General features: G+C 59.3%; 4 protein-coding genes and 1 long non-coding RNA gene across 5 annotated transcripts; 3 read left to right on the top strand and 2 right to left on the bottom strand.

Moving 5' to 3' along the window:
- The first annotated feature begins 127 nt into the window (after positions 1-127).
- NGDN (neuroguidin) lies at positions 128-4790 on the top strand. The gene is made up of 10 exons (XM_084502098.1): positions 128-563; positions 673-744; positions 1368-1505; positions 2240-2324; positions 2448-2494; positions 2619-2730; positions 3512-3671; positions 4350-4497; positions 4581-4635; positions 4728-4790. Exons 1-10 carry the CDS (start codon positions 513-515, stop codon positions 4745-4747), a joined length of 888 nt encoding a protein of 295 aa, XP_084358224.1. The 5' UTR covers positions 128-512; the 3' UTR covers positions 4748-4790.
- A 442-nt stretch (positions 4791-5232) lies between these two features.
- LOC311426008 (dehydrogenase/reductase SDR family member 4-like) lies at positions 5233-9957 on the bottom strand. The gene is made up of 8 exons (XM_084502099.1): positions 9798-9957; positions 8694-8871; positions 7840-7941; positions 7677-7747; positions 7541-7592; positions 6450-6584; positions 5528-5583; positions 5233-5433 (listed from the first exon to the last, which is right to left on the bottom strand). Exons 1-8 carry the CDS (start codon positions 9845-9847, stop codon positions 5319-5321), a joined length of 759 nt encoding a protein of 252 aa, XP_084358225.1. The 5' UTR covers positions 9848-9957; the 3' UTR covers positions 5233-5318.
- Positions 9958-10236: 279 nt separating this feature from the next.
- RNF212B (ring finger protein 212B) lies at positions 10237-15475 on the top strand. The gene is made up of 10 exons (XM_084502100.1): positions 10237-11843; positions 12829-12881; positions 13207-13275; positions 13355-13470; positions 13582-13642; positions 14229-14254; positions 14329-14375; positions 14591-14633; positions 14711-14763; positions 15335-15475. Exons 1-10 carry the CDS (start codon positions 11726-11728, stop codon positions 15364-15366), a joined length of 618 nt encoding a protein of 205 aa, XP_084358226.1. The 5' UTR covers positions 10237-11725; the 3' UTR covers positions 15367-15475.
- PSMB5 (proteasome 20S subunit beta 5) lies at positions 15466-19481 on the top strand. The gene is made up of 4 exons (XM_084502097.1): positions 15466-15806; positions 17206-17512; positions 18544-18843; positions 19338-19481. The coding sequence occupies exons 1-3, from the start codon at positions 15618-15620 to the stop codon at positions 18840-18842; spliced, it is 795 nt and encodes a 264-aa protein (XP_084358223.1). The 5' UTR covers positions 15466-15617; the 3' UTR covers position 18843; positions 19338-19481.
- On the bottom strand, positions 16155-17234 carry LOC311426012. The gene is made up of 4 exons (XR_014686485.1): positions 17118-17234; positions 16786-16877; positions 16676-16699; positions 16155-16427 (listed from the first exon to the last, which is right to left on the bottom strand). It is a non-coding gene; the product is annotated as an uncharacterized lncRNA (long non-coding RNA).
- Positions 19482-20137: the final 656 nt, after the last annotated feature.

Here is a 20137-nt window from a genome sequence, read left to right as displayed (position 1 = left end):
GGGTGGGTTATGGGGTCTGAGGGGGCTCTATGGGGGATTTTGGGGGGATTTTGGGGGGTTTTGGGGCTTTCTGGGGGGTTTTGTGGTACCTGAGGGGGGGTTTGGGGTCTCTGAGCCCCCTCAGGACCCTCAGCCCCTTCCCCTCTGAGGCGTTTCCCGCCTCCGCATCCCATTGGTCAAGAGGCGCGTCAATCACTTCACCCCGCACTCCCATTGGTCGCCTCGCCTCATTCGTCCCCGCCCCCACACGCGCTGCGAGGCACTTCCCGCCTCCGCTTCCCATTGGTCAATCTGTGGGTCAATCACCGCCCTCTGCCCTCCCATTGGTTCCTCCGCCTCTTTGATCCCCGCCCTCCCCACGCGCTGCCGCGAGGCGAAGTAGGCGGGACCCTCCCCGCCCGGCTCGCCCTCCCATTGGCCCAGCGGCCGCGGCGGCGCGTCCTGATTGGTTCACCGGCCACGGCGGCGCGCTCTGATTGGCCGCCGCAATCCCCCTCAGAGGCGGCCGCAAGATGGCGGAGGTGGCGGAGGCCGTGGCGCTGCTGGGGGCGCTGAGGGAGCAGGTGCGGCCCCAAAACCGCCCCAAATCGCCCCAAAACCCCCTCGGGAGGTTTCCCGGGAGCCCAAAAAGGCCCGAAATGGCCCCAAAATGGGTTTTTCACCCCCCCACAGGTGGCGGCGGTGACGGAGCACGGCCGGGGGCTGCTGAGGAGGCTGCGGGGCGGGGAGCTCCGCACGGACAAGGTACCGGGGGGGGTTTGGGGTGAATTCGGGGGGTTTTGGGGTCTGGAGGGGGAACTTGGGGATTTTGGGGGGAATTTGGGGGAATTGGGGGGTCTTGAGGGGGAATTCGGGGAGTTTGGGGGGTCTTGAAGGGGAATTGGGGGGTTTTCGGGCGAATTTGGGGGGCTTTGGGGGGGAATTTATGGGTTTTGGGGGGAATTTGGGGGATTTTGGGGGTATTGAGGGGGAATTGGGGAGTCCTGTGGGGGATTTGGGGGCTTTTGATGGGTTTTGGGGGTCTTGAGGGGGAATTGGGGGGTTTGGGGGGGAATTTGGGGGGGTCTGGGGGTCTTGAGGGAGAATTGGGGGGATTTAGTGGGTCTTGTGGGGGAGTTGGGGGGTTTAAAAGAGGAATTTGGGGGTTTTTGAGGGTCTTGAGGAGGAATTGTGTTCCTTGGGTGGGATTTGGGTTCTTTGGAGTGGGTTTTGGGGTGATTTGGGTGGGATTTGGGTTCTTTTTTGGGGGATTTGGGTTCTTAGAGCGAGTTTTGGGTTCCTCGGGGTGGGTTTTGGGTTTCTCCGGGTGGGATTTGCGTTCTTTGGCCGTGTTTTGGGGTGATTTCGGTGCCTTTTCGCCCCCCCAGGGGCTGTCCCTGCTGGGGGTGCGGGCGCAGGCGCTGCTGCAGTACCTGGGGGACCTGGGGCTGCTGCTGGCCACCAAGTGCCGGGGGGGGGCCCTGGGGGCGCTGCCGGCCCTGCCCCGCCTGCTGGAGACACGCCTGGTGAGGGGGCGGGGCCTACGGGAGGGGGCGGGGCCTGTGGGGGGCGGGGCCTGAGAGGGGAGGCTGAGATTGGCTGATATAGCGGGGGTGGGGGCAGGTGGGAGGTGGGTTAATTGGCCCTTAAAGGGTTAAAAGGGCCCTTAAAGGGTTAAAAGGGGGCGTGGCTTGAGAAAAAGGGGCGTGGTTGTGTCAGGGGGTGTGGTCTATAAGGGGGTGGAGCTTGTGGGGCGGGGCCTGGAGGGGGAGGCTGGGATTGGCTGATGTAGCAGGGGTGGGGGGGGTTAAATAGCTCTTAAAGTGTTAAAAGAGGGCGTGGCTTGAGAAAAGGGGGCGTGGTTATGGCGAGGGGCGGGGCCTAGTGAAAGGGTGGGGCCTGTAGGGGGAGGAGCTTGGAAAAGGAGGCTGGGATTGGCTGATACGCTGTGGGGGTGGGGGGTTAACCGGCCCTTAAAGGGTTAAAAGGGGGCGTGGCTTCATGGAGGGGGCGTGGTCTGGTGGGAGGTTGTGGTCTGAACCGGGGGCGTGGCCTGAGGTGGGCGTGGCTTCCACAAAGGGGGCGAGGCCTCGAGGTATAGGGAGGGACCCAATAGCCCTGGTGCCTGTAGAGGGGGAGGGGGCGTGGCTTTACGGAAAGGGCGTGGCCTAACGGGTGGGCGTGGCTTCAGGGAAAGGCTTTGAGAAAAGGGGGCGTGGCCTCACCGGGGTGGTTTTTGGGGTGAATTCTGGCTGTTTAGGTGCTGGAGAAGTCTCGCCCCATGGAGCTGCGCCTGCGCTACCACCTGGACAAGCTGCTGCGGGCGGCCGCCGCCGGGGCGCCGGGTGGGCCAAAATCCCCCGAATTCACCCCAAAAATCCCCTCCCCCTGAACCCCAAAATCCCTTAGATTTGCCCCAAAAAGTCCCGTTGGCGGACGCTTGATTGACAGCTGTCAATCACCCCCAGGAGCCAACGACCCGCTGCGCTTCCGGCCCCAGCCCGGCAACATGGGGGTGAGCAGGGGGAGGTTTTGGGGGGAATTGGGGGGATTTTGGTCAATTTTTGGGGGATTTGATCAATTTGGGGGTCATTTTTGAGTGGTTTTGGGTCAATTTTGGGGGTTTTTGGGGTCCCTAGGATGAAGAGGAGGAGGAGGAGGAGGATGAGGAGGGGCCGAGCGCGACGAAGGCCCCGGGGCTGGGGGGGGGGCGGCGCTACGTGCCCCCCCGCCTCGTGTCCGTGCAGTACGGTAAGCCTAATCCCGCATAATCCCACCTAATCCCTCATAATTAGTCCTTAATCCCCCATAATCCATCCATAATCCTTCATTATACCCCCAAATCCCCCTTAAATTCCCCATTATTCTTCCTTGATCCCCATATTTTCCCCCTAAATGCCCCATAATGCCCCCAAACTCCCAATAATCCCTCTGTTTTCTCTCAAAATCCTACATAATCCCACTCTTTCCCTATAATCCCACCCTAATCCTTCATAATGCCTCTGAAATTCCTCAATTTTCCTTCAAAATACTCCTAATCCTCCCATAATCCCTCTAATTTCCCCATTTTTATTCCCAATCCCCCGATACTGCCACCCTAATCCCCACAATCTCTCTTTAATCCCCCTAATCCTGCAATAATCGCCCCAAATCCCACCATTATTCTCAATAATCCCTCTCCAATTCCTTCATTTTCCCCAAAAACCCCTCTTAATTCCTCCATAAATCCACCTAACGCCCCATAATCCCACCCCAACCCCCCATAATCCCCTCTAATCCCCCTTAATACCACCCTTATTCCCCATAATCCCTCCATAATTCTTTCATTTTCCCCCTTAACACCCCCTAATCTCTCCATAATCCCTCTTTACGTCCCATAATCCTGCCTAATCCCCCTTAATCCCGCCCTTATTCCCCATAATCCCTCCATAATTCCTTCATTTCCCCCCGTAACCCTCCCCTACTCCCTCCCCAGCCCCTCCCCGACCCCCCTAATCCCCTCTAATCCCCCTCAATCCCGCCCTAATCCCAGACGAGGCGGGCCCTGAGCGGGAGCAGCGGGCGCTGGCGGCAGCGCGGCGCCGGGCCCTGGGCAGTGCCCTGGTGCGGGAGCTGCGGGAGGAGCTGGGCGACGCCCCCGAGGAGGTGGGCGGGGCCAACGGGCTCCGCCCCTCGCGGGAGGAGGAGCAGCGGTGAGCAGGCCACGCCCCCGGCCCTTCAGCCCCGCCCCTTGCCACTTAGCTCCGCCCCCTGCTCCGTATATGGCATCTGTGGGCCCATTTCCCTGCCCTATGGGGGGGAGGTTGAGGCTGGGGGTGCCCACAGGCCACGCCCCTTTAGGCCACGCCCCTTTTCTGTAAGCCACGCCCATACGTTAAGGCCACGCCCTTTCCTTACCCTACTTCCCTTATAGGAAAGATGGAGGGGGGAGGGCTAAGGACTAGAGGCCACGCCCCTCGGGAAGCCACACCCCTTTCATTAAGCCACGCCCACTGTGATACATCAACCAGACCACGCCCCCTTTAAAAGCCACACCCCCTTTTCAAGACCACTCCCCCTTCCTGTATAGCACAAAGGGGAGGGGGAAGATTGAGGCCACGCCCCTCCCTTTAGACCACGCCCACCACCAGGCCACGCCCCCCTCCCTTCTAACCCCACCCCTGAAGGCCACGCCCACGCAGACCACGCCCATTTGGGCCACGCCCCTTTAAGCCACGCCCCATTTCCCCTCCCACTCCACCACCCCCAAGGCCTCCTATAGGGCCACACCCCCTCCCAGCCCACTCCCCTCGCAGCCCACGCCCTCTATCCTTAAACCACGCCCCCCGGGCACCAAGCCCCGCCCCCTGACGCCCAGCCCCGCCCCCCAGGACCCGCCTGGAGGAGTCCCTGCTGGTGCGGCTGGCCGAGACGCGGCGGCAGCGGGCGCAGCGGCGCCGCCGGGCCCTGGGGGCGCCCCCCCTGGACTCCATCACCCATTTCGGAGCCGCCCCCGCCCTGCTGGGCGCCCCCGAGCAGGTGGGACCCCCCCGAGACCCTCCCCGCCCCCCCCAGCACCCATGGGTGCCCCCTCTCACCCCCCTCCCCCCCCCCTCTTACAGGTGGCGCCCAAGAGGAGGAAGACGCTGGCCAAGAGGGGGAGGGGCCGGCGGCGGGGTGAGTCCTCCAGGATCCCAGCAGCCCCTGCGGGTGGCGGCGCCGCTCCTCGTGGCGCTGCTGCCTCATCTCGTCTGTCCTCCTTCCTGCAGGTGGCCGGAGGAGGCGCTGAGCCCCGACCCCCCCCGAATAAAGGCTGCGTTGGGAGAGGATCGTTAGTGCTGGGTGTTAATTAATGGGGCTAATTGGGGATGCCAGGAGGCAAGATGGCCGCCTGGGCTTCAGGGTTGCCATGGGGATGGATAAAGGATGGCTGCCAGGAGCCAATATGGCTGCCAGGCCTTCAGGGTTGCCATGGTGATAATCAAACAATGACTGCCAGGCTTCAACATGGCTGCCACGCCCTCAGGGTTGCCACAGCAACAGCACCAAGAGGGCTGCCAGGTTCCAAGATGGCTGCCCAGCCTTCACCGTTGCTATGGCGACAGCCCCAAGATGGCTGCCCACCCCCATTGACACCAAGGGGCAGGCCCCAAGATGGCTGCCCCCACTGGGCGCCGCCATCTTGCCCCTCCTCACCTCCTCCCCCCCACACACACAAAATGGCGGCCCCCACAGTGCCCCATGGGGGCCGCCATCTTGTCCCCGAGCCATTAGGCCAATCAGAGGTTTTATTGGCGGCGAAACGCCCCGAATCCACCCGAAATGGCCCCAAAACCGCCCGAAACGCCCCCAAAGCCCCCCTAGAGGCGGGAGGGGGCGCCCCCGGCCACCACCACGGTCTCCCCGACCACGTAGGAGGCGGCGGGCGAGCACAAGAAGGTCACCACCGAGGCCACGTCCGACGGCGTCCCCAGCCTAGGGGAGGGGAGGGGCAAAAGGGGGCGTGGCTTGGGTTAACCACGCCCCCTTTGGGTCTTGGCCACGCCCCCTTGGGTTTGGCCCCGCCCACCTGTCGATGCCCATGGAGCTCATCACCGCCTTGCAGCGCTCCTCGTCCTCCCACAGCTGTGAGGCAAAACGGTGATGTCATGGCCACGCCCACCATCTTTAGGCCACGCCCAGCATCGTTAGGCCACGCCCACTACCCCCCGCCCACCCTGTAGGCTCCACCCACTTCCCAAGGCTTCACCCAATCCTTTTCCCACCCTTATCATCCCTGCCTGAGACCAAGCCACGCCCCCCAACAAGCCTCTCCCACTCTATAAACCACGCCCATTTTAAGCCACGCCCCTCCGGGCTCAACCCCAGCCAAGCCACGCCCCCATTAGGCCACACCTCCTTCATTAGCTCACACTCCAATAACCAACACCCAATAACCCATTACACCATTTAAGCCCCTCCCACTCAGACCACACCCCTCAGACCACGCCCCCTTGAAGCCACTCCCCAATAGGCCACACCCCCTTCAATAGGCCACACCCCCAATAATCCACTCCCCAACAACCCACACCCCAATAACCCATTACATGATTTAAGCCCCACCCACTCAGACCACACCCCTCAGACCACGCCCCCTTGAAGCCACTCCCCATTAGGCCACGCCCCCTGTAGGCCACACACCCCCTCATTAGGCCACACCCCCCAATAACCCAGACCCCAATAACCCATTACACCATTTAAGCCCCGCCCACTAGGACCACACCCATCAGACCACTCCCACTTTAAGCCACGCCCACACAGGCCACACCCCCCTTCATTAGGCCACACCCCCAACAACCCTCCACCCCAATAACCCACCCCCCGATAACCCACCCCCGATAACCCCCACCCCAATAACCCACTATAATTTAAGCCCCTCCCCCTCGGACCACGCCCCTCGGACCACGCCCCCTTTAGGCCCCGCCCCCCTCCCTCAGGCCCCGCCCCCTCACCGCGGCGCTGAAGCACGTCCGGACGAGGCCGGGGGCGACGGCGTTGATGCGGACGCCGCGGGGCCGCAGCTCCGGGGCCAGCGCCTTCAGCAGCCCCAGCAGCGCCGCCTTGCTCACGCTGTAGGGGCCCAGCGCCTGCGCGGTGACGTCAGCGTGACGTCATCATGACGTCATCGTCACGTCATCAGCAGCAAGTTAGCCCGTTATGGTAATTAGCCCGTAATTAGCGTCGGTGTTGTCGGGGTTGTGGGGGGTGTTAGCGGTGCCGGCGCCGTCCATCCCATGATTACATCCCATAATTACAGCCCGTAATTAATTAATTAACAGCCCGTAATTAATTATCAACGTCCCGTAATTAATTATTGACATCCCATAGTTAATTACTGCCATCCCCTAATTGCTATTCCGTAATTATCATCATCATTTTGTCATCGTCTTCGTCATTGTTGTCATTGTCGCCATCCATCCCATAATTCCATCCCATAATTAATTATCAACATCCCGTAATTAATTGACATCCCATAATTAATTATCGACTTCCTGTAATTAATTATCACCATCCCATAATTAATTATTCCCATCCCCTAATGGCCATCCCATAATGATCATCATCCTTTTGTCATTGTCATCGTCATCTTCATCATTATCGTCTTCTTCATCTTCCTCATCATCATCTTCATCTTCCTCATCATCGTCATCTTCATCGTTGTCATCATCTTCATCATCACATCGTCACCTTCATCATCATCACCTTCATCCTCATCACATCATCTTCATCATCATCATCTTCGTCATCATGTTATCGTCATCATCTTCATCTTCCTCATCATCACATCATTGTCATCATCATCTTCATCATCACCTTCATCTTCATCATCTTCATCCTCATCATCGCGTCGTTATCATCATCTTCATCATCTTCATCTTCATCCTCATCCTCATCATCATCGTCATCATCATCCATCCCCCTCCCCCTAAGCCCCTCCCCCTCCCCCTAAGCCCCTCCCCCTTCCCCTAAGCCCCTCCCCTCCCCCTAAGCCCCTCCCCCTCCCCTAAGCCCCGCCCCCTCCCCCAAGCCCCGCCCCACTCACCGGGAAGGGCATGTACCCGGCCAACGAGGACACCAGCACGATGGCCCCGCCCCTGCGCGACAGACCAATGGGGCGTCACCTGACCGCCTCCAGGCCCCGCCCCCTTGTCCCCAAGCCCCGCCCCCTTTCCCCTCACCCCCTGCGCTCCATGTGGGGCACCACCAGCTTGACCAGCATGGCCGCCGCCGTCACGTTCACCTGGAAGATCTGAGGGGCGTGGTTACAAAGCAGGGGGGCGGGGCCTAACGGGGCGTGGTCACACAAAGGGGGCGGGGCTTAGAGGAAGGGGGCGGGGCCACCTTCTCCCAGGCTTCCTCCTCGGCGTCCAGGGCGCTGCCCATCACGGGGTTGACGGCAGCGTTGGACACCAGGATGTCGACGCCCCCGTACGTGTCCAGGGCCTGCCCCATAGATCAGTGGGGCGCCCCATAGGTCAGGGGGGCGCCCCATAGGGCTGTGGGGCGCCCCATAGGGCCTTGGGGTGCCCCATAAATCCGTGGGGCCCCCCCGGTGACCCATAGGGCCATAGGAGCCCCATAGATCCCATAGATTACCACAGCGCCCCATAGATCCGTGGGGTGCCCCATAGGGCCATGGGGTGCCCCATAGGGCCGTGGGGTGCCCTATAGGGCCATGGGGTGCCCCACAGATCCATAGGACCCCAAAAAAGCCCCCCAGCACCCCAGAGATCCATGGGACCACCCCAACCCCATAGCACCCCTCCAGCCCCATAACCACCCCCAGCCCCATAACTACCCCATAACTACCCCATAACCACCCCAAAACCACCCCAAAACCACCCCAAAACCCCACCCTGTGACCCCATAACCCCCTCCCAGCCCCATATCTCCAGCCCCACACCCCCTCTGACCCCATAACCACCCCATAACCCCCCTCAACCCTATAACTCCCTCCCAGCCCCGCATCACCCCACAACCCCTTACCCACCCCATAACCCCCCTGACCCCATAACCACCCCAAAAACACCCCATAACCCCCCATAACCCCTCCCCATGACCCCATAACCCCCTCCCAGCCCCACATCTCCACCCCCACGCCCCCCTCCCAGCCCCACACCCACCCCACAACCCCCCCCCCGACCCCATAACCACCCCATAACCCCCCCCCCGACCCCACAACCCCCCCGGCTGACCGTCTGCACCAGGCGCTGGCGGTCTTGGGGCCGCCCCACGTGGCAGACGACCCCGGTGGCCTCGAGGCCGCGGCCCCGCAGCTGCCCCACGGCCGCCTCCACCCGGGGGGCCCGCCGCGAGCTCAGCACCACCCGCGCCCCCGCCGCCCCCAGCGCCGCCGCCACCGCCAGCCCGATCCTGGGGGGGTGTGGGGGGGGGTATGGGGGGGATATGGGGTCATTGTGGGGGGATATGGGGGGATATGGGGGGATATGGGGGGTTATGGGGGGGTTATGGGGTCATTATGGGGGGATATGGGGGGATATGGGGTCATTATGGGGGGATATGGGGGGATATGGGGTGATATGGGGGGATATGGGGTCATTATGGGGGGATATGGGGGGTTATGGGGGGATATGGGGGGATATGGGGGGATATGGGGGGGTTATGGGGTCATTATGGGGGGATATGGGGGGTTGTGGGGTCATTATGGGGGGATATGGGGGGGTTATGGGGTGATATGGGGTCATTATGTGGGGTTATGGGGTCATTATGGGGTCATTATGGGGGGTTAGGGGTGATATGGGGGGGTTCTGGGGTCAATATGGGGTCATTATGGGGGGGTATGGGGGGGTATGGGGGGGTTATGGGGTCATTATGGGGGGTTAGGGGGGAATATGGGGCAATATGTGGGGTTATGGGGTGATAGGGGGGGTTATGGGGGGGTTGTGGGGTGATATGGAGTCACTGTGGGGTCATTATAGGGTCATTATGGGGGGTTGGGGCGGTTATGGGGGGTTATGGGGTAATATGAGGGGGATGTGGGGTCATTATGTGGTGATATGGGGGGCTATGGGGCCACTATGGGGCGATATTTGGGGTTCTGGGGGGGGATATGGGGGTTTATGGGGTTGTTATGGGGTCGTTATGGGGTATTATGGGGCAACGTGGGGGGTTACGGGGTGGTTTTGGGGTCCCTATGGGGGGCTATGGTGGGCTATGGGGTCTCTATGGGGGATTATGGGGGGTTATGGGGTCACTATGAGGCGGGATTAGGCGGGATTATGGGGGATTACGGGGGATTATGGGGGATTAGGGCTGTTGGGGGCATTCCGGGCCCTCACCCATCGGTGGCAGCAGTGACCAGCGCCACCTTCCCGGCCAGCACCGCCATCGCGCCCCACTGCTGGGGGGGGGCGGGGCCGGACGTGACGTCACCGCCAGGGGGGCGGGGACTAAACAAAGAGGGCAAAGGTGTGAGGACGCGTCCTCTGCGGGACTTCCGGTGCTCACTTCCGGGTTTGGAACCCCCCACTTCCGGGCTGTGTAGCCACACTTCCGGGTTTTCTTGCCCCACATCCGGGTCTGGAAGGGGAACTTCCGCCCGAACTAGGGGAGGGAAGGGGGCGGGGCTAAAGGGAGGCCCCGCCCCCCTAAGGGTTTAGTGGGGTTCCCAGGGGATTGTGGGATATTGGGGGCGTTATTGGGGAAAATTTGAGGGATTTTGGGGTTTTTGAGGGGTCTATTGGGGTTTTGGGGGGATTTGAGGAATACTGAGGGGTTATTGGGGAAAATTTGAGGGATTTGGGGGTTTTTGAGGGGTTTATTGGGGTTTTGGGGGGATTATGGGGGTTTTGAGGTGTTTTAGGGGCAAATTTTGAAGGATTTGGGGAGTTTTCAGGGTTTTATTCTTTGGGGGTGGTCTTGAGGGAGTTTTGAGGGGTTTATTGGGGAAAATTTGAGGGATTTGGGGATTTTTGAGGGGTTTATTGGGGTTTTGGGGATATGGGGGAATTTTGAGGGGTTTATTGGGGAAAATATGAGAGATTTGGGGTTTATTGGGGTTTCTGGGGGATTATGCGATATTATTGGGGGTTACTGGGGAAATTTGGGGGGATTTGGGGATTTTTGAGGCGTTTATTGGGGTTTGGGGAGGACTGGGATTTTTGAGGCATTTTAGGGGCAAATTTTGAGGGATTTGGGGATTTTTTTAAGTTTTTATTGAGGTTTTGGGTATTATGGGATTTTTGTGGGGTTTATTGGGGAACTTTTGAGGGATTTGGGGATTTTTGAGGGGTTTTAGGGGAAACTAAAGGTTTCTCACTAAAGGTTTCTTACCTTTTTAACAGCAATTTAAACATTTCTCATGCTCTTTAACGGCATTTTAAACACTTTTTACCAAATTTAAATGTATTTTTACAAGTTTCTCACCCTTTTAATGGTAATTTAAACACCTCTCCCCCTTTTTAATGGTAATTTTAAACATCTCTCACCCTTTTGGCAGTAATTTTAAATGTTTCTCACCTTTTTAATGGTGACTTTATAGGTTTCTTACCTTTGTAACGGTAATTTAAACGTTTCTAATGCTTTTTAACGGCACTTGAAACCTTTTTTTACCACATTTAAATGTATTTTTAAAAGCTTTTCACCCTTTTAATAGTAATTTTAAACATCTCTCACCCATTTGATGGTAATTTTAAATGTTTCTCACCTTTTTAATGGTAACTTTAAAGGTTTCTTACCTTTTTAACGGTATTTCAGACGTTTCTTACCCTTTTTTATGGTAATTTAAATGTTTCTCATGCTTCTTAACGGTAATTAAACTTTTTTTTTTACCACATTTAAATGCATTTTTACAAGTTTCTCACCCTTTTAACGGTAATTTTAAACACCTCTCCCCCTTCTTAATGGTAATTTGAATCATTTCTCACTCTTTGATGGCAATTTTAAAGGTTTCTTGCTTTTTTAACGGTAATTTAAACGTTTCTCATGCTTTTAACCGTTTTTTAAACTTTTTTTACCACATTTAAATATATTTTTAAAAGCTTTTAACCTTTTTAATGGCATTTTAAACACCTCTCCCCCATTTTAATGGTAATTTGAATCATTTCTCACCTTTTTATCGTCCCTCAGAGCCGCCTCCCGCCCTTTCTCCTCAGCGCTTCCCGCCCTTTTGAGGCCCCGCCCTTTCCCCCCTCAGCCCTTCCCGCCCCTTTTGAGGCCCCGCCCCCTCGCTTCCCGCCCTTTTTAGCCCCGCCCCCTGCCCGGGGCCATGGCGGCGCCCCCCCCCTCGGACTGGTTCCACTGCAACCGCTGCTACCGCCAGGAGGGCGCCGGCTTCTGCCTCACCTCCTGCGGGCACCTCCTCTGCCAGCGCTGCCTGGGGGCAGGTAATAACCCCGTAAAATGGGTGTGAAAGGGGTCCCCCGGGCCTTTAATGTCATGAAATGGCGGCTGGAGGGGGTCTGTCAAAAGTTTTACCTCATAAAATGGGTGTGAAAGGGGTCCCTCAGTCACTAATTCCATAAAATGAGGGTAAAAGGGGTCCCCCAGTCTTTTAATGTCATGAAATGGAAGCAGAAAGGGGGCTGCCAAGGGTTTTACCTCACGAAATGGGTGTAAAAGGGGTCCCCTGCTCCTTTAATGCCATAAAATGGGTGTAAAAAGGGGCCCCATGTCCTTTAATGCCATAAAATGGCAGCAGAAAGGGGTCTCCTGACACATTTACCTCACAAAATGGTTTTAAAAAGGGGTTTGTCAAGGATTTTACGTCATAAAATGGGTGTAAAAGGGGTCCCTCAGTCCCAAATCCCATCAAATGGCAGCAGAAAGGGGGCTCCCAATGGTTTTACCTCATCAAATAAGTGCAAAAGGGGTTCCCTGATCTTTTAATGCCATGAAATGATGGCAAAAAGGGGTCTCCTGACACATTTACTTCACAAAATGGTTTTAAAAAGGGGTTTCGTGATGCTTTTACCTCAAAAAATTGAATTTAAAAGGGATCTCCCAATGGTTTTACCTCACAAATGGCTTTAAAAAGGGGTCTCCTGATCCTTTATCGCCATAAAATGGTGGCAGAAATGGGTCCACCAACAGTTTTACCTCAAAAAATTAAAAAAAAAATAAAATTTTAAAATTTGAAAAGGGTTTTTACCTCACAAAATGTTTGTAAAAAGGGGTCCCTTAACCCCAACCCCATAAAACGGCAGCAGAAAGGGAGCCCCCAATGCTTTAACCCCATAAAATAATGGCAGAAAAGGGCCTTTCAACGCTTTAACCCCACAAAACGATTACAAAAAGGCGTTTTTGTATAATTTGACCCCAAAAAACATTGATAAAAATGGATCCTTACCGCTTTAACCCCTCCTTTTGCAGGTCCCTGCCCCGTCTGTGCCGCCGCCTGCCGCCGCTTCCCCCTCCCCGAGCAGGTGAGCGCCCCCTGGCGGCCGCCATTTTGTGCCCCCCCCACTGGGGGCCGCCATCTTGGATCCCCCCATTCACCCCCATAGGGCCACCATCTCGGATACCCCCCACTGGGGGCGGCCATCTTGGATCCCCCATTCACCCCCCATTGGGCCGCCATCTTGGATACCCCCCACTGGAGGCCGCCATCTTGGATCCCTCCATACTATCCTATTGTGCTGCCATTTTGAATAACCCCCCACTGGGGGCCGCCATTTCGCCTCCTCCCCTCCCTCACACCCCCATTTTGGCACCATTTTGGCGTCCCCATTAACCCCTTCCCCCCCTTAGCCCCACGAGGCGCCATTCCTCCGCAGCCCTGCCGCCGTCGCCCGCCAGCGCCTGGCGCACATCGCCCAGGTGAGCCAAATCTGTTGGATTTTCCCCCAAAAAACACCCATTTCTTCCCCTTTTTCGAAGCCCTGACTCCTCCCCACAGGCCTGGCGCTTCCAGCGGGCGCAGGCGGAGCTGCTGCTGGGCTCCCAGCGCCAGGCCGCGCGCCGGGCCCAGGCGGCACTGAGGGAGGCCCGCCAGGCGCTGGAGGCCAAGGAGAGGTGAGCGAGGACATTTTTGGGGAGGGGGCGGCCTCCCCTCCCCCCTTTCGGCCTCCCCTCCCCCCTTTTTGGCCTCCCCCACCCCCCAGCCTCACCGCTGCCGCCCCGCAGGGAGGCCGAGGCACTGAGGAAGGAGAACGGGGAGCTCAGGAGGCACCTGAGGGAGGCCGAGGTCCCCCAAATCTGCCCCTTTTACCCCCATTTAACCCCCTCTATTCCCATTTGATCTTCCCTTTCCCCATTCTATCCTCTTTTCCCCATTTTACCACCATTTTTCCCCATTTTACTACCATTTTCCCCATTTGGACACACTTTTCCCCCATTTTACCACAATTTTTCCCCTTTTATCCCCCCCCTTTTCCCCTTTTAACCTCTCTTTTCCCCATTTTCAACTCACTTTTCCCTCATTTTACCCCCCTTTCCCCCAATTTTCCCCAATTCAGGCCCCTTTTCCCCATTTACCCTCCCGTTTCACCCCATTTTACGTTATTTCCCCCCCTCTTTTCCCCTATTCACCCCATTTTCCCCATTTAACCCCCCAATTTCCCTTTATTTTACTAATTTAATTTAATTCTTCTCTATTTAACCCATTTATCCCCATTTAACCCCCATTTCTCCTCAGTTTCCCTTATTTACCCCCCAATTTCCCCATTTTCCCCCCAAATTTCCCCCTTTAACCCCCCCAACTCCCCCAATTCCCCCCCAATCCCCCCCTTAAACCCCAAATTCCCCTTTTTCCCCCCAAATTTCCCCCCCAGGTCTCCCCAGGCTGGCGGTCGAGCAGGTGAGCCCCCCCCGACCCCCCTAATTTTGGGGTCCCCCCCCCCAAGGTGCTCAGCACCCCAAATCCCCCCCCAGGAACAGCACCCCCCGGCCCGTTGCCATCACCTCCCCAGTCGAGACAGGTAGGACCCCATTTTTTTCCCTAAAACCCCCCTTTTTACCCCAAAACCCCCCTCCCCACCCATTTCCCCCAAATCCCCCCCTTTTTCCCCAAATCTCCCTTTTTTTCCCCAAACCCCCACCCCCCCATTTCCCCCATATTCTTTGGGACCCCCCCCATTTCTGGGGAGCCCCAAAATCGTGCTTTTTCCCCCAAAAACCCCTCTCCCTCCCCCAGTGACCCCCCAGCCCCGGCGGCAGCTCAGCAGCCTGGTAGTGAGGTAACCACGACCCCCCCCGAATTCATGAACGCCCCCAAATTTGGGCTTTTTCACCCCAAAACTGTGCCCCCCCCCAGCCGCTCGGCTTCGCTGGAGCGCCCCCAGCCCCGCGGGACCCCCACGTGGCCGGGTGAGCCCCAAAATCCCCGGGTTTCACCCCAAAAATCCACCCCCCCCTTCCCCATACACCCTAAGCCTCCCACAAGCCCCGCCCCTTTCCCTAAAGCCCCCGCCCCCATCCCTCCAGCCCCTCCCCTTGCTCTATCATGACCCACAAACCCCGCCCCTTTGCCTCAAGCCCCGCCCCCTGTACCCAAACCACGCCCACATCCCCCATTGCCACACCCCTACCCATAAGCCCCGCCCCTTTTCCTGAAGCCACGCCCACCCACCCCAAGCCCCGCCCACAGCCCTTAGCCCTCCTCCATGCCCTACCACTAGCCCCAAGCCCTGCCCACGCACCATAAGCCCCGCCCACCAATCACAAGCCACGCCCCCAACCACATGCCCTATCGCTAGCCATAAGCCCCGCCCCTTAAGGCCACGCCCACTCTTCAAGCCACGCCCCCCGCCCTTCCCCATGCCCTCCCATTAGCCCCAAGCCCCGCCCATTCACCACAAGCCACGCCCCCACCTCTCCCCATTGGCTTCCACTCCCCAAGCCCCTCCCCTTTAACACTGACCCCGCCCCCTCTCCCCAGTCCCCGCCCCCAGCCTGCCCCGCCACAGGTAAGCCCCGTCACCGCCGGGCGGAAGTCGCCGCCTCATGCCCTCAACCAAGATGGCGGCGCCGCGTTGCCCCTAGCAACCGCCGCCATTCTGCCCTCCCCCCCTCCGCGTTGCCTGGCAACCGGCGCCATTCTGCTCACCCTCCCGCCGCGTTGCCTGGCAACCGCCGCCATCTTGCGCTCCCTCCCGCCGCGTTGCCGGGCAACCGGCGCCATCTTGCGAGCGCGCCCGGCCGCCGCCATCTTGGGAGGCAAGATGGCGCTGGCCAGCGTCCTGCGGCTCCCCGCCGAGCCCCCGCAGCCCCCCGCCGCCTTCCCGCTCCTCGCAGCCCCCCGGGACGCCCCCGGCCCCCCCCAGAGCCTCGCGGCTCCCCCCTGGGGCACGGCGGAGCCCCCCGGGCCCGGTTTGCAGTTCCTGCACGGGACCACCACGCTGGCTTTTAAGGTGAGGGGGGGTTTAAGGGGGGCTTTGGGGGGTTTAAGGGGGTCTTTGGGGTGGTTTTGGGGTTTTAGGGGGGTCCCCGGGGGGTCTTTGGATGGTTTTTGGGGGTTGAGGGGGTCTTTGGGGTGGTTTGGGGGGTCTTTGGGGAGTTGGGGGGTCCCCGTGGGTTTTCGAGGTGATTTTGGGGGTTTAGGGGGGTCTTTGGGGGGTTGGGGGGTTCCCTGGGGGATCTTTGGGGGGGTTGGGGGGTCTTTCGAGGGTTGGGGGGTCCCCGGGGGGGTCTCAGGGGGGTTTTGGGGGGTCTTTTGTGGGTTGGGGGGTTCCCGTGGGTCTTTGAGGTGGTTTTAGGGACCCCCAAAGCCACCTGGGGACCTCATGGTTGGTCTCCAGGTCTACCTAGGGACCCCCAAAGCCACCTGGGGACCTCATGGTTGGTCTCCAGGTCTACCTGGGGACCCCCAAAGCCACTTTGGGACCTCGTGGTGGGCCGCCAAGTCTACCTAGGGGCCTCATGGTGGGCCTCCAGGTCTACCTGGGGCCCTCCAGGTCTACCTAGGAACCACCTGGTGGGTCTCCAGGTCTACCTAGGGGCCTCATGGTGGGCCTCCAGGTCTACCTGGGGTTCTCCAGGTCTACCTAGGAACCCCCAAAGCCACCTGGGGACCTCGTGGTGGGCCGCCAAGTCTACCTGGAGTTTTCCAGGTCTACCTAGGGACCTCATGGTGGGCCTTCAGGTCTACCTAGGGGCGGCCAGGTCTACCTAGGGACCTCATGGTGGGTTTTCAGGTCTACCTCAAGGTCTCCAGGTCTACCAAGGGACCTCATGGTGGGTCTCCAGGTCTACCTATAAGCCACCAGGTCTACCTTGGAACCTCGTGGTGGGTCTCCAGGTCTACCTAGGGGCCCCTCATGGTGGGTCTCCAGGTCTACCTAATGGTCTCCAGGTCTACCTAGGGACCGCATGGCGGGTTTCCAGGTCTACCTGGCAACCTCATGGTGGGTTTCCAGATCTACCTAAGGTCCTTCAGGTCTACCCGGGGACCTCCTGGTGGGCCTCCAGGTCTACCTAGGAATCTCGTGGTGGGCTTCCAGGTCTACCTAGGGATCTTCAATGCTACTTGGGGACCTCGTGGTGGGCCTCCAGGTCTACCTAGGAATCACCTGGTGGGTCTCCAGGTCTACCTAGGGACTGCATGGTGGGCCTCCAGGTCTACCTAATGGTCTCCAGGTCTACCTGGCAACCGCATGGTGGGTTTCCAGGTCTACCTAGGGACCTCCAGGTCTACCTAGGGATCTTCAATGCTACTTGGGGACCTCGTGGTGGGCCTCCAGGTCTACCTAACGCCCCGTAGCTCCACCGGGAGCCCTCCGTCCCCCCCCCAACCCCTTCTCTCTCCCCCAGTTCGACCACGGCGTGATGGTGGCGGTGGACTCGCGGGCGACGGCGGGCTCCTACGTGGCCTCGCAGACGGTGCAGAAGGTGATCGAGATCAACCCCACGCTGCTGGGCACCATGGCCGGGGGCGCGGCCGACTGCAGCTTCTGGGAGCGCCTCCTGGCCCGGCAGTGCCGCGTCTACGAGCTGCGCAACAAGGAGCCCATCTCGGTGGCCGCCGCCTCCAAGCTGCTGGCCAACATGGTCTACCAGTACAAGGGCATGGGGCTCAGCATGGGCACCATGATCTGCGGCTGGGACAAGAGGGGGCCAGGTCAGGGGGGGGGTTTGGGTGGTTTGGGGGGGTTTTGGGGTGGTTCCGGGGGGTTTTGGGGTGGTTTGAGGGGTTTTGGGGTGGGTCCGGGGGGGTTTGGGGTGGTTTGAAGGGGGTTTTGGGGTGGGTCCAGGGGGTTTTGGGGTGCTGGAGGTCTTAAATCATCAAGAAGGAGGCTAAAGATGGAGGCTTTGGGGTTGAGGCCGTCCAATCCCATTCATTTTTGGGATGGAGGCTGCCCAACCTCATTTTCTTGGGTAGAGACCACCCAATTCTACTTCTTTTTGTGGTAGAGGCTCCCCAACCCCACTTTTTGTGATGGAGGCCACCCAATCCTAATAATATTTGGGTAGAGGCCCAACTCATCCTCCTTTTTCTTGGGGTAGAGGCTGCCCAATCCCATTTTTTAGGGTAGAGGCCGTCCAATTCTCCTTCTTCTTGAGCTAGAGGCCGCCCAACCTCCTTCTTTTTGAGGCAGAGGCCAAATCATTGTCTTTTTTTTTGGGGTAGAGACCTCCCAACCCCATGTTTTTGGGTAGAGACTGCCCAATCCTCCTTCTTTTTGTGGTAGAGGCCACCAAACCCACTTATTTTTGGGGTAGAGGCCGCCCAACCCCATTTTTTGGACTGGAGGCCACCCAATTCTCCTTCTTTTTGGGGTAGAGGCCGCCCAATGCCTCTTGTCGACGTAGAGGCTGCCCAACCTCCTTCTTCTTGAGGTAGAGGCCGCCCAATGCCACTTTTTTGGGTAGAGGCCACCCAATCCTCCTCCTTTTTGGGGTAGAGGCCACCCAATTCCTCTTCTTGACGTAGAGGCCGCCCAACCTCCTTCTTGTTGAGGTAGAGACTGCCCAGCCCCATTTTTTTGGGTAGAGGCCACCCAATTCTGCCTCTTTTTGGAGTAGAGGCCGCCCAATTCTACTTTTTCTTTGTTAGAGGCCGCCCAATCCCTCTTATTTTTGGGGTAGAGGCCGCCCAACGCCTCTTGTCGACGTAGAGACCCCCCAACCTCCTTCCTCCCCCCCCCCCAGGCCTCTACTACGTGGACAGCGAGGGCACCCGCGTCCCCGGGCCGGCCTTCGCCGTGGGCTCGGGCGCGCCCTACGCCTACGGGGTGCTGGACCGCGGGCTGCGGCCGGGGCTGGGGGTGGAGGCCGCGAGCCGCCTGGCCCGGCGCGCCATCCAGCAGGCCGCGCGGCGCGACGCCTACTCGGGGGGACGCGTCAGCCTCTACCACGTGGCCAGGGGAGGCTGGCGCCGCCTCGCACAGCACGACCTGGGGGAGAGGCCCGAGGACGAGGAGGAGGAGGACGAGGAGGACGGGGTGTGAGGTGGGGGAGGAAGGGGGTTGGGGGGGGTTTTGGGGGGATTTGGGGGGGATTTGGGGGGTTTTGGGGGTGGAGGCTGGTGGGAGAGGGGGTAGAGGCCACAGTTGGGTCAAGAAAATGGAGGCCAAGAGGGGTTTGGGGGGTTTTGGGGGGATTTTGGGGAGGTTTTGGGGGTGGAGGCCGCGGTTGGGGTGAGGAAATGGGGACCACAAAGGGTTTTTGGGGGGTTTTGGGGTGGAGGCTGGGGTTTTTGGGGGTGGAGGCCACAGTTGGGTCAAGAAAATGGAGGCCAAGAGAGTTTTGGGGGGGATTTGGGAAGTTTTGGGGCTGGAGGCCGGGTTTTTTTTGCAGGTTCTCGTTGGTTGAGGGGGTGGAGGCCAGGATTGGGTGAAGAAAACGGAGGCCGGGGGCATTTTTGGGGGGATTTCGGGGGATTTTGGGGGTGGAGGCGGGGATTTTGGGGTCCGAATCACGGAGGCCGCATTGTTTCCTTGCAGGCTCCCATTGGCTGATGGAGGCCTCCAATCACTGCAAAGGGGCGGGGCCACTGCGGAGATGACCACGCCCCTTCTGGAGTGGCCCCGCCCCCTCTGGTGTTGTCCCCGCCCCCTGCTGCCCATAAAGCTCTCTGATTGGTTCCAGCCCCTGCCTCTCATTTATGGGGGTGGGATGGGGAGGAGGGCGGTCATCTTGGATGGGGGGGCCTCAGCCAATGGTGGTGGGTGGTGGGGGGCACGTGACCGCTTAGCCCCGCCCCTTGCGAGGCTGATTGGCCAAAGGGGTTTTATTTGCCCCGCCCCATTGGCGATTTGGTGCCTCCCACAACAAAATAAGGGAAAGAACAAAGGGGCGGGACCTCAGGGGGAGGAGGGGAGGGCGGGCGGGGGATGAACAGCTCAAAAATCGCGGAGATTTGGTGAAATTTGGGGCGTTTTGGGGGTTTTTCAATGCCGGGGGCCGTCAGTAGGCTCCAGAGTGAACGGGGAGGGGCGGGGGAGCGAGGAGGGAACTGCGCATGCGCGGGGGGGAACGGGGAAGGGAGGGGGAGCGAGAAAGGAGCTGCGCATGCGCGGGGGGAAACGGGGAAGGGAGGGGGAGCGAGAAGGGAGCTGCGCATGCGCATGGGGAAAGGGGGAGGGGAGGGGGCGCGAGGAGGGAGCTGCGCATGCGCGACGCGCTCCGGGAGGGGAGGGGGAGAGGGGGCGGAGCCGCGCCATGCGTCCCGTGCGTCGCCCCGCCCCTGCTGCGCCCTGATTGGATGGTGGGTATGGAGGGGCGGGGCCAGGCGGAAAGCGCG

The sequence above is a fragment of the Aythya ferina genome (genome assembly GCF_964211825.1).
Source record: "Aythya ferina genome assembly, chromosome: 36".
Lineage (NCBI taxonomy): Eukaryota > Metazoa > Chordata > Aves > Anseriformes > Anatidae > Aythya > Aythya ferina.
The sequence above is the reverse complement of the archived record's forward strand: the minus strand, read 5'-3'. Positions and strand labels throughout refer to the sequence as shown.

Excerpts from the sequence above, each read along its gene's own strand:
- PSMB5 (XM_084502097.1), top strand. The coding sequence starts at position 15,618 with ATGGCGCTGGCCAGCGTCCTGCGGCTCCCCGCCGAGCCCCCGCAGCCC. Across the intron at positions 15,807-17,205 it reads CCACCACGCTGGCTTTTAAG|TTCGACCACGGCGTGATGGT; the intron begins GTGAGGGGGGGT and ends TCTCTCCCCCAG. Across the intron at positions 17,513-18,543 it reads CTGGGACAAGAGGGGGCCAG|GCCTCTACTACGTGGACAGC; the intron begins GTCAGGGGGGGG and ends CCCCCCCCCCAG.
- RNF212B (XM_084502100.1), top strand. The coding sequence starts at position 11,726 with ATGGCGGCGCCCCCCCCCTCGGACTGGTTCCACTGCAACCGCTGCTAC. Across the intron at positions 14,255-14,328 it reads CCAGGCTGGCGGTCGAGCAG|GAACAGCACCCCCCGGCCCG; the intron begins GTGAGCCCCCCC and ends ATCCCCCCCCAG. Across the intron at positions 14,376-14,590 it reads CACCTCCCCAGTCGAGACAG|TGACCCCCCAGCCCCGGCGG; the intron begins GTAGGACCCCAT and ends TCCCTCCCCCAG.
- NGDN (XM_084502098.1), top strand. The coding sequence starts at position 513 with ATGGCGGAGGTGGCGGAGGCCGTGGCGCTGCTGGGGGCGCTGAGGGAG. Across the intron at positions 2,325-2,447 it reads GGCCGCCGCCGGGGCGCCGG|GAGCCAACGACCCGCTGCGC; the intron begins GTGGGCCAAAAT and ends AATCACCCCCAG. Across the intron at positions 4,498-4,580 it reads TGCTGGGCGCCCCCGAGCAG|GTGGCGCCCAAGAGGAGGAA; the intron begins GTGGGACCCCCC and ends CCCCTCTTACAG.
- LOC311426008 (XM_084502099.1), bottom strand. The coding sequence starts at position 9,847 with ATGGCGGTGCTGGCCGGGAAGGTGGCGCTGGTCACTGCTGCCACCGAT. Across the intron at positions 7,942-8,693 it reads GCCAGCGCCTGGTGCAGACG|GCCCTGGACACGTACGGGGG; the intron begins GTCAGCCGGGGG and ends TCTATGGGGCAG. Across the intron at positions 5,434-5,527 it reads AGCTCCATGGGCATCGACAG|GCTGGGGACGCCGTCGGACG; the intron begins GTGGGCGGGGCC and ends CCCCTCCCCTAG.